We start from the raw sequence: 14,564 nt of genomic DNA on the forward strand, positions 1-14,564 counted from the left end.
AAGAAGGGTCTCGACACGAAACGTCACCCATTCCTTCCTTCCAGAGATGCTGCCAGACCCGCTGAGTTACTCCAGCACTCTGTGAAACGTCACCTATCCATGTTCTCCACAGATGCTGACTGACCCGCTGAGTTATGGTGCAGCAGCATCTATGGAGCTAAGGAAATAGGCAACGTTTTGGGCCGAAACCCTTCTGGAAATAGGCAACGTTTCGGGTCGAAACCCGTTAGGGTTTCGGCCCGAAACGTTGCCTATTTCCTTAGCTCCATAGATGCTGCTGTACCTGCTGAGTTACTCCAGCACTCTGTGAAACGTCACCTATCCATGTTCTCCACAGATGCTGCCTGACCCGCTGAGTTACTCCAGCACTCTGTGAAACGTCACCTATCCATGTTCTCCACAGATGCTGCCTGACCCGCTGAGTTACTCCAGCACTCTGTGAAACGTCACCTATCCATGTTCTCCACAGATGCTGCCTGACCCGCTGAGTTACTCCAGCACTCTGTGTCCTGAATCAAACAAATCGTGTAAGTCCCTCAAAAATTAATGAAACAGAATGATTAAATATATCTCAGTGAACCATGGCAGCACGGTGGTGCAGCGGTAGAGTTGCTGCCTCACAGCACCAGAGACCCGGGTTCCATCCTGACTACGGGTGCTGTCTGTACGGAGTTTGCACGTTCTCCCCGTGACCTGCGTGGATTTTCTCTGAGATCTTCGGTTTCTTCCCACATTCCAAAGACGTGCAGGTTTATAGGTTAATTGGCTTGGTAGGAATGTAAATTGTCCCTAATGTGTGTAGGATAGTGTTAGTGTGTACTGTTAACTTGTGCTGGATGGCACAGACTCGGTGGGCCGAAGGGCCTGTTTCTGCGCTGTATCTCTAAACTAAACCGGACTAAAAACCTAAACCAAGTCTCTCACAAGTCATAAGGCAGTGATCCACTGATTGATTTCCGTTTAGTTTAGAGATACAGCGCGGAAACAGGCCATTCGGCCCACGGAGCCTGCGACAACCAGCGATCCCCGCACACTAACACTACCCTACACACACTAGGGATAATTTACACCAAGCCAATTAGCCTACAAACCTGTACGTCTTTGGAGTGCGGGAGGAAACCGAAGATCTCGGGGAAAACCCACGCAAGTCACGTGGAGAACGTGCAAACTCCGTACAGACAGCATCCGTAGTCAGGATCGAACCCGGGTCTCCGGCGCCGTGAGGCAGCAACTCTACCGCTGTGCCACCATGCCGACCTTTCTATTCTATAACTGAACAAGATGGGGTGGAAGATTGCAACCTTCACGTGGTCCGCCCTGTTTCGACTAATGCAATCAACTCGACGTGCACAAACGGAAGATCAAATAGGACAAGTTGTCCAACAACTTTAGGCTGTGCACGCCACATGAAAGAAGAAGAAGACTGAACAAGATTGTGAGTTTAATTGTAATCTAAGTGAGTCAGACAGAATGTGTATGTGTGATGTAACCATCTAATAACGTAAGTGGGTGGGTTGATCCAGGAATACAGTGGGACTGGGATTACTACTGCCCTGCACTGTGGCAGAGATTGTGTTGTAACCTCTATACATGACGGAGGCAGTCAGCTTCTTCTTGACATGCTTGACCTGCAGTGAACCGCTTCAGCCGGTAGATCAGTTGGGATGATGTCAGTGTTGGGTCTGTTGAGGGCAGCTTTTCGTTGCTTGACAGTGTACACATGGTGTGATCACTAGACTGTGACTGGATAACCAGCGAGGAATGTTCATGAGGTGTTGAACACTTTCCCCCGCAGCTTGTGGGGTGAGCAGCACAGAAGGTGCCGGAACCTGGACACCACTGGACGAACTCAGCAGCTCATAGAAACATAGAAAATAGGTGCAGGTGTAGGCCATTTGGCCCTTTGAGCCAGCACCGCTACACAATATGATCATGGCTGATCATCCAAAATCAGTACCTCGTTCCTGCTTTCTCCCCATATCCCTTGATTTTGTTAGCCCTAAGAGCTAAATCTACTCCAGGACTTTGTGTCAATTTCCATTATTTCCTTGATGTACTCTCTTAAATACATCAAGGCCGCCCAGCATCTGTGGAGGGAAATGGATGGGAGAGGTTTCAGTTCGGACCCTTCCTCAGAGTGTGTAGGGTAGCAACTCTACCGCTGCGCCACTGTGCTGCCGACTTTCTCCAGAGATGCTGCCTGACCGCTGAGTTACTCCAGCATTAAGTCTGTTTTTTCTGTAAACCAGCATCTACAGGTAAACATAGAAACACAGAAACATTGAAAATAGGTGCAGCAGTAGGCCATTCGGCCCTTTGACCCAGCACCGCCATTCAATTTGATTGTGGCTGATCACAGGACCCTGTTCCTGCTTTCTCCCCATATCTCTTGATTCCATCAGCCCTAATGGCTATATCTAACTCTCTTGAATACCAATTGCAAAAACAAGATGGGAGAATGTTTGCACTATTTAACCCAGACTATGGTAAGAAGGACCAGAGGACACAAGGTTTAAGGTGAAGGGGGAAAGGTTTAATAGGAATCTGAGGGGTAACCTTTTTACACAGTGAGTGTATGGAACGAGCTGCCAGAGGAGGTGGTTGAGGCAGGGACTATCACAACGTTTAAGAAACATTTGGACAGTTACATGGATAGCACAGGTTTAGAGGGATATGGGCCAAACTCAGGCAGGTGGGACAAGTATAGATGGTGTATGTGAGTCGGCGTGGGCAAGTTGGGCCGAAGGTTACTCCAGCTTTTTGTTTACCTTCGATTTTTCCAGCATTTGAAGTTATTTCTTAAGAATAAGGGCTAGGCCATTTAGGACTGAAATGAGGAAAAACGTTTTCACCCAGAGTTGTGGAGTTCTCTGCCACAGAAGGCAGTGGAGGCCAATTCACTGGATGTGTTCAAGAGAGAGTTATAGCTCTTAAACTAACAGAATCAAGGGATATGGGGAAAAAGCAGGAAGGGGGTACTGATTTTAGATGATCAGCCATGATCATATTGAATGGCGGTGCTGGCTCGAAGGGCCGAATGGCCTACGCCTAATTTTGCTATGCTTCTATGCAAAGGGACAGATCAAAGCAAGGTAGACAAAAAAGGTAGCATCTCTGGAGAAGGGTCTCGACCCGAAACGTCGCCTATTCCTAAGGAATAGTTTCGGGTCGAGACCCTTCTTCAGACTGAGCAAAGCAAAGGGTTGCGTTGTGGCGACGGAGATCCATCCCTCGCCTGCCCTGCTCAACTGGGTTGGACCTGGGTCTGGAGAGGTGTGCGGACAGCGGCGCCCGGCGCCGAGAGGTATAACAGCAACATACATGCCTGCCTCCCACTTTGCTCGTTGCTGCGCCGCCGGCCACTCCACTCCAGCTGGAATGCCAGGAATTCGTGTTATCTGCAAAACACTCTCAGTTGCTTCGGAGACCAGCAATTAGAGCAGTGTAAATAACTAGCGGCAGCTTCTGGATTTTATTCTAAATACATTTGCTGTTTTATAATTAATTTATCTCCGATTCTAAATGTTCCGCCACCAGCTTTTTAAGTACAAATTGTATCAACTTTAGCCATTCCTCCCCCTGGCATCTGATGCCCGCTGAAATAAAAGCAAGTCCTTCTTTACTTTGCGAAACAAAACATCCACCTGGTTTTTAAAGATGTTTATTTATCCCTCGGAAATATTAGTGTGTAATAATTTCACCAAAAATATCACCTTTACAAAAGAAAGACCAAATTCACAAAAGACCTCAATGAGATTGTTAAAGAGAGGCTGGAGTAGCTCGGTGGGACAGGCAGCATCTGTGGAGAGAAGGAATGGGTGGCGTTTCGGGTCGAGACCCTTCTGCAGACTTGTTTTTGTGTGCGGGGAATGAAGGTTCACCAACATTTAATTTAAAAATACATTTTAATGAGCAGGTTTTACAAGATTTGGTTGTGTAACTTAAATAAACGCGAGGGCAGCTTCGTTAAAGCTTCTGTTTTCTCGCTCCTGGATGAGGGGGGGGGGGTTATTTTTTTCCCCCTTCTCTCTAATGCCCTTTTCTTGGCTGCGTTTGCAGTGCGGAAGGTGTTTGGGTCTGGCGCCGGGGATCTGTGATCGGGGTGCGGGCCAGGCGGTGACGCGGGGAGGGGAGGGGACACTGCTTATAAAACCAGCCTGGACCACAGCGGCGTTATGAATCGCAGACGCGCGGTGTTACAAGCCTGACACTGCCTAGACACACACACACCAGGACCTCGGCTACAGCGGCTCTCTGGAGCGGGACACGCCGGCAACATCTCGACTGGTGCCGACTTTAGTCACCTACAACCAACCAACTGAGTGAGCTGCTTTGCTGCCCGGAACATTTCTCGCACCAAAGTGGAACAACTCCTCGCTATTGAAAATAACTCGACAATCTTGTGACACCTTTCTACCTATCGTTTGCACAAGAATACTTTAAAGAATTTAATTTAAGTTAAAAAAAAAAAGTAATTAGCAGTTAGGGAAGGACTTTTTTGTTGTTATTGTGTTTTTCGCAGTAGGACATGGAAGCGTTGGTGTACTTGGTCTCTGCGCTGTGGGTAGCGGCTGGGGTAAGTGTGTTATTTACCGTGACTTCAACAGCTGTGTGTGTGTGTGAGAGAGAGAGAGAGAGATCCATATCCAGCTCCAGCTCCAGCTCCAGCCAACGTCTCGTGTAGCAAGGAACTGCATTTGCCAGTTTACACCGAATATAGACACAAGAAGCTGGAGTAAGGGTCTGAAGAAGGGTCTCGACCCGAAACATCACCCATCCCTTCTCTCCACAGATGCTGCCTGTCCCGCTGAGTTACTCCAGCATTTTGAGTCTGTCTTCGGTTTAAACCAGCATCTGCAGTCCCTTCCCACACAATCTGTGTGTGAGTGTGTAGCTGGGATCGCGGGGTGAGAGATCTTTCATCTCATCCGCTGCCTGTCAGTAAACATTTCCGAGTTAGTCGACTCCTGTATCAGTCTTCAGTCGTGTTGGTTGCAACGTGTTGTAGGAAGGAACGGCAGATGCTGGTTTACACCGAAGATAGACACGAAAAGCTGGAGTAACTCAGCGGGACAGGCAGCATCTCTGGAGAGAAGGTAATGGGTGGATACAACCTTCTCTCCACAGATGCTGCCTGACCCGCTGAGTTACTCCAGCACTCTGTGTCCATTTCCCCCATTGTAACCACCAAGTTGACTGCTTTCCAATTGAATTGAAATCGCTTAGGAAGTTAAAGATTGACAACTATTGCTGAAAGCCTGCTTAGCTGAAAATTAAATCGTGTTTTTCTTTCTTGATGGGCAGATAGGCGCTCATTTGGGTTCCAACACAATAATATCCATCTAGAACTTTTCCCTCCAGCCTTTAAGTAACTTGATTTACTGCCAAAGTTAAACGCGGATGTTTTTTCTCTTACGGCCAATGTTCTCACCAGTCAACAGACAAGAGTGTTTTATTGTCATATGTACCGAAACACAACAGTGGAATTCAGTGTGAAGCAGGGTCTGGACGCCGCCAGGCCCAGCTTGTGTCTGTGTGCAATGTGCACCACACATCTCTTGCCCAGAGTAGGGGAGTTGAAGACCAGACGACATAGGTTTAAGGTGAAGGGAAAAAGATTTAATAGGAATCTGAGGGGTAACATTTTCACACAGAGGGTGGTGGGTGTATGGAACAAGCTGCCAGAGGAGGTAGTTGAGGCCGGGACTATCACAATGTTTAAGAAACAGTTAGACAGGTACAGGGATAGGACAGGTTTGGAGGGATATGGACCAAACGCGGGCAGGTGGGACTAGTGTAGCTGGGACATGGTGGGCAAGTTGGGCCGAAGGGCCTGTTTCCATGCTGTATCACTCTATGACTCGCGGGGGTGGGTGTCTGTCATTCAGCCGCCAACAACCATGTACCTGAGCGTCTTCAGCATCTGTCCAAACCTCTGGAGAGGCCAACCTCGCTCCCTGGAGGGCGGCCGCTTCACACACTGGATCTGAAGAACAGTGGCGCAGCGGTAGAGTTGCTGCCTCACAGCGCCAGAGACCCGGGTTCGATCCTGACTACGGGTGCTGTCTGTACGGAGTCTGCACGTTCTCCCCGTGACCTGCGTGGGTTTTCCCCGGGATCTCCGGTTTCCTCCCACACTCCATAGCCACACAGGTTGGCAGGTTAATTGGCTTGGTGTAAATGTAAATTGTCCCTAGTGTGTGTAGGATAGTGTTAGTGTGCGGGGATCGCTGGTCGGCGCGGACTCAGTGGGCCGAAGGGCCTGTTTCCTCGCTGTATCTCTAAACTAAACTAAACTAAACTTCTGGTGACGAGGAGGCTGCAGCTGGAATGGATATGTTTATTTTCACACGTTTAATTCCTCTGTCTGTATAATTGGTTCATTCACAAATGGCATCCCAAAGAATTTCAAATATGTCACTGAGTTTCACTAACTGAGCCTTCAATATACAAACAGCGACTCTTTGCAAGGCTGGGTTGGTATTTAAATACATCTTTGCACATGTCTGCACACTCACACACACACACACATATACTTGGCTGCACCTAGTATAGTGGTAAATCGACAAGTTTAATCCCGACTGCGGGTGCTGTCTGTGCGGAGTTTGCACGTTCTCCCCGTGACTCCGAGATCTTCGGTTTCCTCCCTCACTCCAAACACTGCAGGTTTGTAGGTTGACAAAAACGCTGGAGAAACTCGGCGGGTGGAGGCAGCATTTATGGAGAGAAGGAATAAGTCTCAACCCGAAACGTCACCTATTCCTTCGCTCCATAGATGCTGCCTCACCCGCTGAGTTTCTCCAGCATTTTTATCTACCTTCGATTTTTCCAGCATCTGCAGTTCCTTAAACAACGTTAAGCAACATGAGCCTTGGGACACCTGCTTGGGTCTGGGTTAGACTGAGCTACTGAGAGGTCTGGGCAGGATAGCATTGCTACAGTGACTGACTGATGTTGATCCTGTTCACCCCAGGTGCAAGGCAAGTGTGGGCCGGAGTGCCACTGCCCCGACGCTGCTGTGAGCTGTCCCCCGGGTATCAGCCTGATGTTGGACGATTGCAACTGCTGCAAGGTGTGTGCCCGGCAGTTCAACCAGGACTGCAGCACCATGGAACCCTGCGACCACGTCAAGGGCCTGGAATGTAGCTATGGACCGAGCGACGGTGCTGCCAGGGGCATTTGCCGAGGTAAGCCAGCCTTGCAACCCTGCATGCCAATCTTGCAACTATGCAAGCCTTTTGCCTTTTGAAAGTAGTCCTGCCTGTTTGCTCAGTTAATGCGCAATTGGAAGAAATAATCTTGTAACGTTTGCAAAAGTTGGTGCTGAAGATTTTTAAGCCTTGTTTTGTTTGTGAAAGATTGCATTTTTTTAAATTCACAGCAAAATCGGAAGGAAGGCCGTGTGAGTTTGCGGGGAATATCTACCAGAACGGGGAGAACTTTAAACCCAACTGCAAGCACCAGTGTACTTGCATTGATGGCGTGGTGGGCTGTATGCCATTGTGTCCTCAAGAATTCTCCCTGCCAACCTTGGACTGTCCCAAGCCTCGACTGGTGAAGGTGCCAGGCCAGTGCTGTGAGGAGTGGGCCTGTGATACCAACCACATCGGCGAAGACTCTGCAGACAGCACGGAAGAAAACAAAGACTCCATGAGCTACGAGGAGATCGGAGACCAGCCTGACGCAGAGCCACTCTCGAGCAAGGAACTGACCGAGCTCGTTAGAGCTGGCTTGCAGATCGAACCAGGTAAGACGGCTCGCATCTTCTCCCTTTGGTCGCTTACTTGCAAGAAGTTTGTAGAAGTGTTGTCAAACACTCGTCATATGTCGACCCACTGATGCCTAGGGTCATTCACATGTGTAACTGGCAGAACTGCCCACTGTGTGTTGTAGATGTCCGACACATCTTCTGTAAAGTTTACAATCGCTCATCTGTAGACCTTCTTGCATGTGGCGTGCACAGCCTAAACTTGGACGTCAACTTCAAGAGTTCAAGAGTTTTATTGTCATGTGTCCCTGATAGGACAATGAAATTCTTGCTTTGCTTTAGCACACCAGAACATAGTAGACATGAATACTGAACAGATCAGTGTGTCCATATACCACTGTATAAATATATACACACATGAATTTGTTCTATTTGATCTGTTTGTTTGTGCATGTGGGGGTGGTTGCATTAATCGAAACAGGGCGGACCATGTGAAGGTTGCAATCTCCCACCCCATAATAGACAATAGATGCAGGAGTAGGCCATTCGGCCCTTTGAGCTGTAATCTGCAGTAAGAAGTCTGCTTGTGTTGTTGGGGAGTTTGGGCATTAAATACCAAGGAAGCCCTCGATTCAGGCATTGTGTCTGTGCTGACAAGGCTCTGTGTTGATCCTGCCATCATCCTCACCGATCACGTTCATATTCTCGGAGCAGAATTAGACCATTCGGCCCATCAAGTCTACTCTGCCATTCAATCATGGCTGATCTATCTTTCCCTCTCAACCCCATTCTCCTGCCCTCTCCCCATAACCCCTGACGCCCGTACTAATCAACAATCTGTCAATCGCCGTCTTAAAAATATCCATTGACTTGGCCTCCACAGCCATCTGTGGCAATGAATTCCACAGATTCACCAACCTCCTCTCCTTCTTAAAGGAGCCCCGATTTAATTCTGAGGCTGTGACCTCTGGTCATAGAGTGATGGTGAATCAGGGTGGTGAATCTCTGGAGAGCATGGATAGATATTGTTTCAGGTCACCTACCCATGTTCTCCAGAGATGCTGCCTGACATGAAGAGTTACTCCAGCACTCTGTGTCGTTTTGCTGGGTATTAGTATCTTGTTATGGCCGTCTCATGTTAACCAGAGGCCAAAGGAGGGTGTGTTTTTGACAAGTTTACAGGACATTTTGACAGGTACATGGATAGGAAATGTTTGGAGGGATATGGGCCAAACGTGGGTAAATGAGACGGCCATTGGGCCACCTTGGTCAGTTTAGATGGGCTGAATGGCCAATTTCCATGCTGTGTGACCATGTGACTCTATCTGTGGTGGTTATGAGTAGTGTGTAGGAAAGATCTACAGACGTTGGTTTAAATCAAAGGTCGACACAAAATGCTGGAGTAACTCAGCAGGACAGACTTCTTCAGTCTGAAGAAGGGTCTCGACCCGAAACATCACCCATTCCTTCTCTCCAGAGCTGCTGGCTGTCCCGCTGAGTTACTCCAGCATTTTGTGTCTGCCTTTGTGGTAAAGGGTAGCCCGTGGCACCTTGTTATTGTCCGTCTCATGGCCAAAGGTGAGTGTGTTTTTGACGTGGGCTTGTCTATCTCTGCAGCGTGGAGAGTCGGGAGCCGTGATGTGAAGTCCAAGTGCCTGGTCCAGACCACCGAGTGGTCGCAGTGCTCCAAGACTTGCAACATTGGCATCTCCACCAGAGTGACCAGTGACAACCCCCAGTGCAGGCTGATGAAGGAGACCCGCCTGTGCCAACTGCGCCCATGCAACTTGCCACTCAACACCAACCTCAAGGTAAGGGCACCAAGCTGGCCGCTCCTCCAATCCTCTTTGCTCCCGACAACTCACCTCTTTGGCTGAGATTTTGGTATCTGCCTTAACATCACCCTGTTTGGTTCACACCAGATAAAAGAGCAGGACAAATGTGAGTCGTTTTAGTTTAGTTTTGAGATCCAGCACGGAAACAGACCCTTCGGCCCACCGAGTCCATGCCAGCCAGCGATCCCAGCGCACTAACACCAACCTACACACACTAGGGACTATTTATAATTTTACCAAAGGCAATTAACCTATAAAATTATAAATAGTCCCTAGTGTGTGTAGGTTGGTGTTATTGTACGGGGATCGCTGGTCGGCGTGGACATGGTGGATCTAAGGAACCGTTTCCGCGCTGTATCTCTAAATTAAAACTAAAGTCCCTGTGTTGTGAAGCGGGCGGTAACGAGGGAGAGAGTTTGTATTGAACCTTTCCCCGTTGGTGTTTTACAGAAGGGCAAGAGATGCTTCAGGATGAAGAAGGCCCGGGAGGCTCTGCGTTTCACCTACGCCGGCTGCACCAGTGTGCGTCGGTACAAACCGCGCTGGTGTGGATCGTGCACGGACGGGCGCTGCTGCACGCCCTCGCTGACCCGCACCGTCCACGTGCGCTTCCGCTGCGACGACGGAGAGATCTTCTCCAAGAGCATGATGTGGACAGACAAGTGCCAGTGCCACTACAACTGCGCCTACCAGAACGAGATCTCCTACCCCTACTATATGCTGCACAACGACATCCACAAGTTCTCAGAGTAAGCTCCTGGTCAACACTGGCACCAACATGCAGTGCCCCCTCACCCACTTTGCTGCCGAGCCACTGGAAATCCCACCAGTGCCAAACATTTACCGATATAAGCAAACCCCAGACACTAGACTGATGGCAATCTACAACATTGCTGCCCTGGCACCTTCAACCATCAATGACTATTTCACCTGTCTGTCGACCTTCAGCTCCAGTGGTCTACGTCCACCACACCTGTAGCTCTTCAATCCTCATCCACACCTGGCCTTTTGCTGCATTACAGACTTGCAAACCAGCTGGCCATTTAAAAACTGGACAATTGTATTAACCAGAAAGGATGTGGGGGGGACAAACACAAGGTCGTCCAATTGATACAAAGAACAGACTGGGTGTTAAGGTTTGCACCTCCTGAAAATTATTTTTGTTGAGAAGAATAACGAAAAACCCAGACAGACTGGGTGTAGCCAGGAAGCAAACATCTTCAAGCTGCCATTGAATAGGTTAGTTGGTGACGTGAGTCTCTTCTAAGCCGGTTTTCAGGCTTGGTTTAGAAAAGATCAAATTAACTGTAACAAAAAATAATTTTGTATTGAGATTCTCTCCCTGCCTAATTTAACCAGAGTTAACGTTGATGTAAATAAAGTTACAGATGGATTTAAAAAAAAGTATTATTTAAGGTCATTGGACATATTTTCTCTTTGAAGTTGAGAAGAAGTATTGACGCATGTATCCAGTGGGTATCTGCGTGTGATGCAGATGATGCTAGTGAGTTGTTGCTGGTTTCTGTGCTTCCAGCAGTACAGTGTAGGAATGTTCCAGAACACACTGAGGGGCTGGTCATCTCCAATCTCCAGCACATGCATCTGTTCTATCAACTATGGCACGGTGGTGCAGCGGTAGAGTTACTGCCTCACAGCGCCAGAGACCCGGGTTTGATCCTGACTACTGGTGCTGTCTGTACGGAGTTTGTTCCTGGATTTTCTCCGGGATCTCCGCTTTCCTCCCACACTCCAAAGATTTGTCGGTTAATTGGCTTGGTCTAATTGTAAATTGTCCCTAGTGCATGTAGGATAGTGTGAATGTGGGGGGGCTCGCTGGTCGGTGCCGACTCAGTGGGCCGCAGGGCCTGTTTCTGCTCTGTATCTGAACTAAAACTAACCCCCACCACCATCCCCTCATCAGTCTGAAGAAGGGTCTCGAACAGAAACGTCACCCATTCCTTCGCTCCATAGATGCTGCCTGTCCCGCTGAGTTTCTCCAGCATTTCTGTCTACCTACAATAGTTGAATGTAGGTGTCGATGGGGAGGTTGGAGGTGGCTGCCCCTCAGGTTGACTGCAGGGCCTAAGTTAAGGCTTTGCTTTAGAGACGTCATTGAGACATCAACTTCTTCTGAAAATATGTCCAACAGCACCAACAATGTGGGGTTAGATTCCAGAACGTTCTGCCGTATTGACTTGTGAATGAGTTAATGCATGAAATGCATAGTGTGGACATGCCTGTTTTCCGCTAGAGTGGTACAGCACTGTAATCTGTGATTGGCATGAGTTAATGAAAGGGACTGCGGGTGAGCTATGGGGTGACAAAGCCCAGTGCTCCAATCTCCATGAGATCTTCCATTCCCTACTCTTGAGTTCTCTTATTTGCCCCACCATACCCACAATACAACAAACATTGGGCAGCAACCTACTGATGTCAACTTTCTAAATCCATCTCCCAATTTTAACTATCTTTGTCCGTGGGAAAAGAGTGGTGTCAGATGGAGTTGTCTATGTTAATGCCCATTGGAAGCCAATGGAGTTGAACATGGCCCACTCCACTGTGTTAGTGTGGTTGGAGATGGGGCATCTGGTTTATCCTCTCAGCTTCACTCTGCCAGTTCCAGGTCCCACCAGATGGTGCTTGATCACGAGTTCTACTAAATATTCAGTCCCCTGACTGACTCTTTGTGCCTTGACAGCCGCATTCTTGGGACGTCTCTGCCTCTGAGATACTTTGGGAGAGTTGTCCTGATCCATCCTGTAACAATGTGGCTGCCTGTAGATTGACAACTAGTCCGGGGTAGCAGTGTGGCACAGCGGTAGAGTTGCTGCCTCACAGCGCCAGACACCCACGTTCGATCCTGACCTCTGGTGCTGTCTGTGTGGAGTTTGTACGTTCTCCCTGTGAACTGCGTGGGTTTTCTCCGGGTGCTCCGGTTTCATCCCACACTCCAAAGACGTGCAGGTTTGTAGGTTAATTGGCTTCTATAAATTGTAAATTATCCCTAGTGTGTAAGATAGCGCTAGTGTACAGTGTGAGCGCTAGTTGGTGTGGACTCGATGGGCCGAAGGGCCCGTTCCCGCTCTGTATCTCTAAACTGTTCCTCCCTCTGGTTCTCCACAATTGGAAGTGCGTTACATGAAGACTATTACAAGTCTTCAATTGGTCAAATATTGAGAGGCTCTTTCAGTGGTTAAGAACAAGGGGAAGTTAGACAGAATGATGGCTGAGGTCCACAAGCAGTCACACCAGTATGAAAGCCTCTCTCCCAAAAGCCCATGGATGTTGGCCAATTAGACTGTCATAATGCTGTTTGACAAATAAGGGTGTTGAGTATTATGGATAAATGACTGGCAAATGTACAGATCATCCAACTGACCGATAGGACAGACTAGATGGGCGGAAGGGCCTCATCCTGATGCTCAGGCCATTGTGTTGTTTGACCAGATGGGAGAACTGGCAAATGTTTAGTTGCGATATTTAATATTATTGTGGGGTGGGGGGGGGGGGGGTAATGTTGCACAAGACTGTTACATTGCTAAACAGATGGAGAAAGGATTTGCCAAACGCTTGGACTATGAAGGTCATGCAAAAACAATAAAAACAATATATATTATTTATAGTGTTTGGGGGGGGGGGGGGGGGGGGGGCTGCCCATTTTTTCTTGATACCTAAAATGCTGCCTGATTGTGGGAGATGGAATTGGAAGCTTAACGAGAGGCGATATCATTGTGGAGAGGGTTTTTAAGTTGGGCCAATTAAATCCAGCACAGACGAACTAGACATCCCATGAGAAAGCTGAGCCCTGTCTTACATAGAGACTGCGTACAGACCAGTGGTTTGGAGTTATCGCCACCCACACGCTAGATCTGTTAAGGCACGGTGGCACAGCGGTAGAGTTGCTGCCTCACAGCGCCAGAGACCCGTGTTCGATCCTGGCTACGGGTGCTGCCTGTACGGAGTTTGCACGTTCTCCCCCTGGCCCATGTGGGCTTTCTCCGGGTGCTCCGGTTTCCTCCCAAACTCCCAAAGACGTACAGGTTTATAGGTTAATTGGCTTCGGTAAAGATTGTAAAATTGTCCCTCGTGTGTGTGTGTGTGTGTAGGATAGTGTTAGTGTGCGGGGATCGCTGGTCGGCACGGACTCGGTGGGCCGAAGGGCCTGTTTCTGCGCTGTATCTCTAAAACTAAACTAATTAGGGATAAAACTGTTGAATGTGCACTGTGCAACATGATGTGAATATTTGAGTTTCGGGCAGCTATTGCGTGTGCACTGAGGAGAACCTTGCTACAGAAAACTCTATTTAATTTGTATTCCTGTTATTTCCCTCAAACAAACTTCACTGTTGTGGAGTGATCCGATCGAACATGCTTCATTGTTGAAGTGCGATGAGAAAACTGTAGAGGGTCATGTGTAGTAAATATTCTGTGTGCGTGTGTATATTTAAAGACTTTTTTTTTGTTCTGTAAGTGTTTTAATATATTTCTCGGTGTCTGCCAGTATTACTGTGATGTGGAGATGTGGCTGTAACGTTAACCAACCTATGTTAGAATAGATGTGTGTACGAACCAGCACTCGTGTGTGTGTGTGTGTGTGTGTGGTTACTAAGTTCTTAAGTGAAATGAGCAGAATTAGGCTATTTGGCCCATCAAGTCCACTCTGCCATTCAATGATAGCTGATCTATCTCTCCCTCCTAACACCATTCTCCTGCCTTCTCCCCATAACCCCCGACACCCGTACTAATCAAGAATCTATCTATCTCTACTGTAAAAATATCCACTGACTTGGCCTCCACAGCCTTCCGTGGCAATGAATTCCACAGATTCACCACCCTCTGACTAAAGAAATTCCTTCTCATCTTCCTAAAGGGATGTCCTTTAATTCTGAGGCTGTGACCTCTAGTCCTAGACTCTCTCACTAGTCTCTGTAAACGTGGAGGAGGACAACGGTAACGGCTAGAACGTGACCTTGGTGTGTTGTGTTGGTCTGTGGGCCACAATTGTCCAACCTATCCCAAAC

At 48.3% G+C, this 14,564-nt stretch overlaps 1 protein-coding gene across 1 annotated transcript; it reads left to right on the forward strand.

Annotated features, from left to right (window-relative positions):
• Nucleotides 1-4,150: 4,150 nt before the first annotated feature.
• Nucleotides 4,151-11,270, forward strand: LOC116990707 (CCN family member 1-like). The gene is made up of 5 exons (XM_033048634.1): nucleotides 4,151-4,576; nucleotides 6,974-7,187; nucleotides 7,382-7,747; nucleotides 9,326-9,519; nucleotides 9,994-11,270. The coding sequence occupies exons 1-5, from the start codon at nucleotides 4,529-4,531 to the stop codon at nucleotides 10,294-10,296; spliced, it is 1,125 nt and encodes a 374-aa protein (XP_032904525.1). The 5' UTR covers nucleotides 4,151-4,528; the 3' UTR covers nucleotides 10,297-11,270.
• The last annotated feature ends 3,294 nt before the right edge of the window (nucleotides 11,271-14,564 follow it).

Source organism: Amblyraja radiata, chromosome 32, assembly GCF_010909765.2.
Source record: "Amblyraja radiata isolate CabotCenter1 chromosome 32, sAmbRad1.1.pri, whole genome shotgun sequence".
NCBI classification, from domain to species: Eukaryota; Metazoa; Chordata; class Chondrichthyes; order Rajiformes; family Rajidae; genus Amblyraja; species Amblyraja radiata.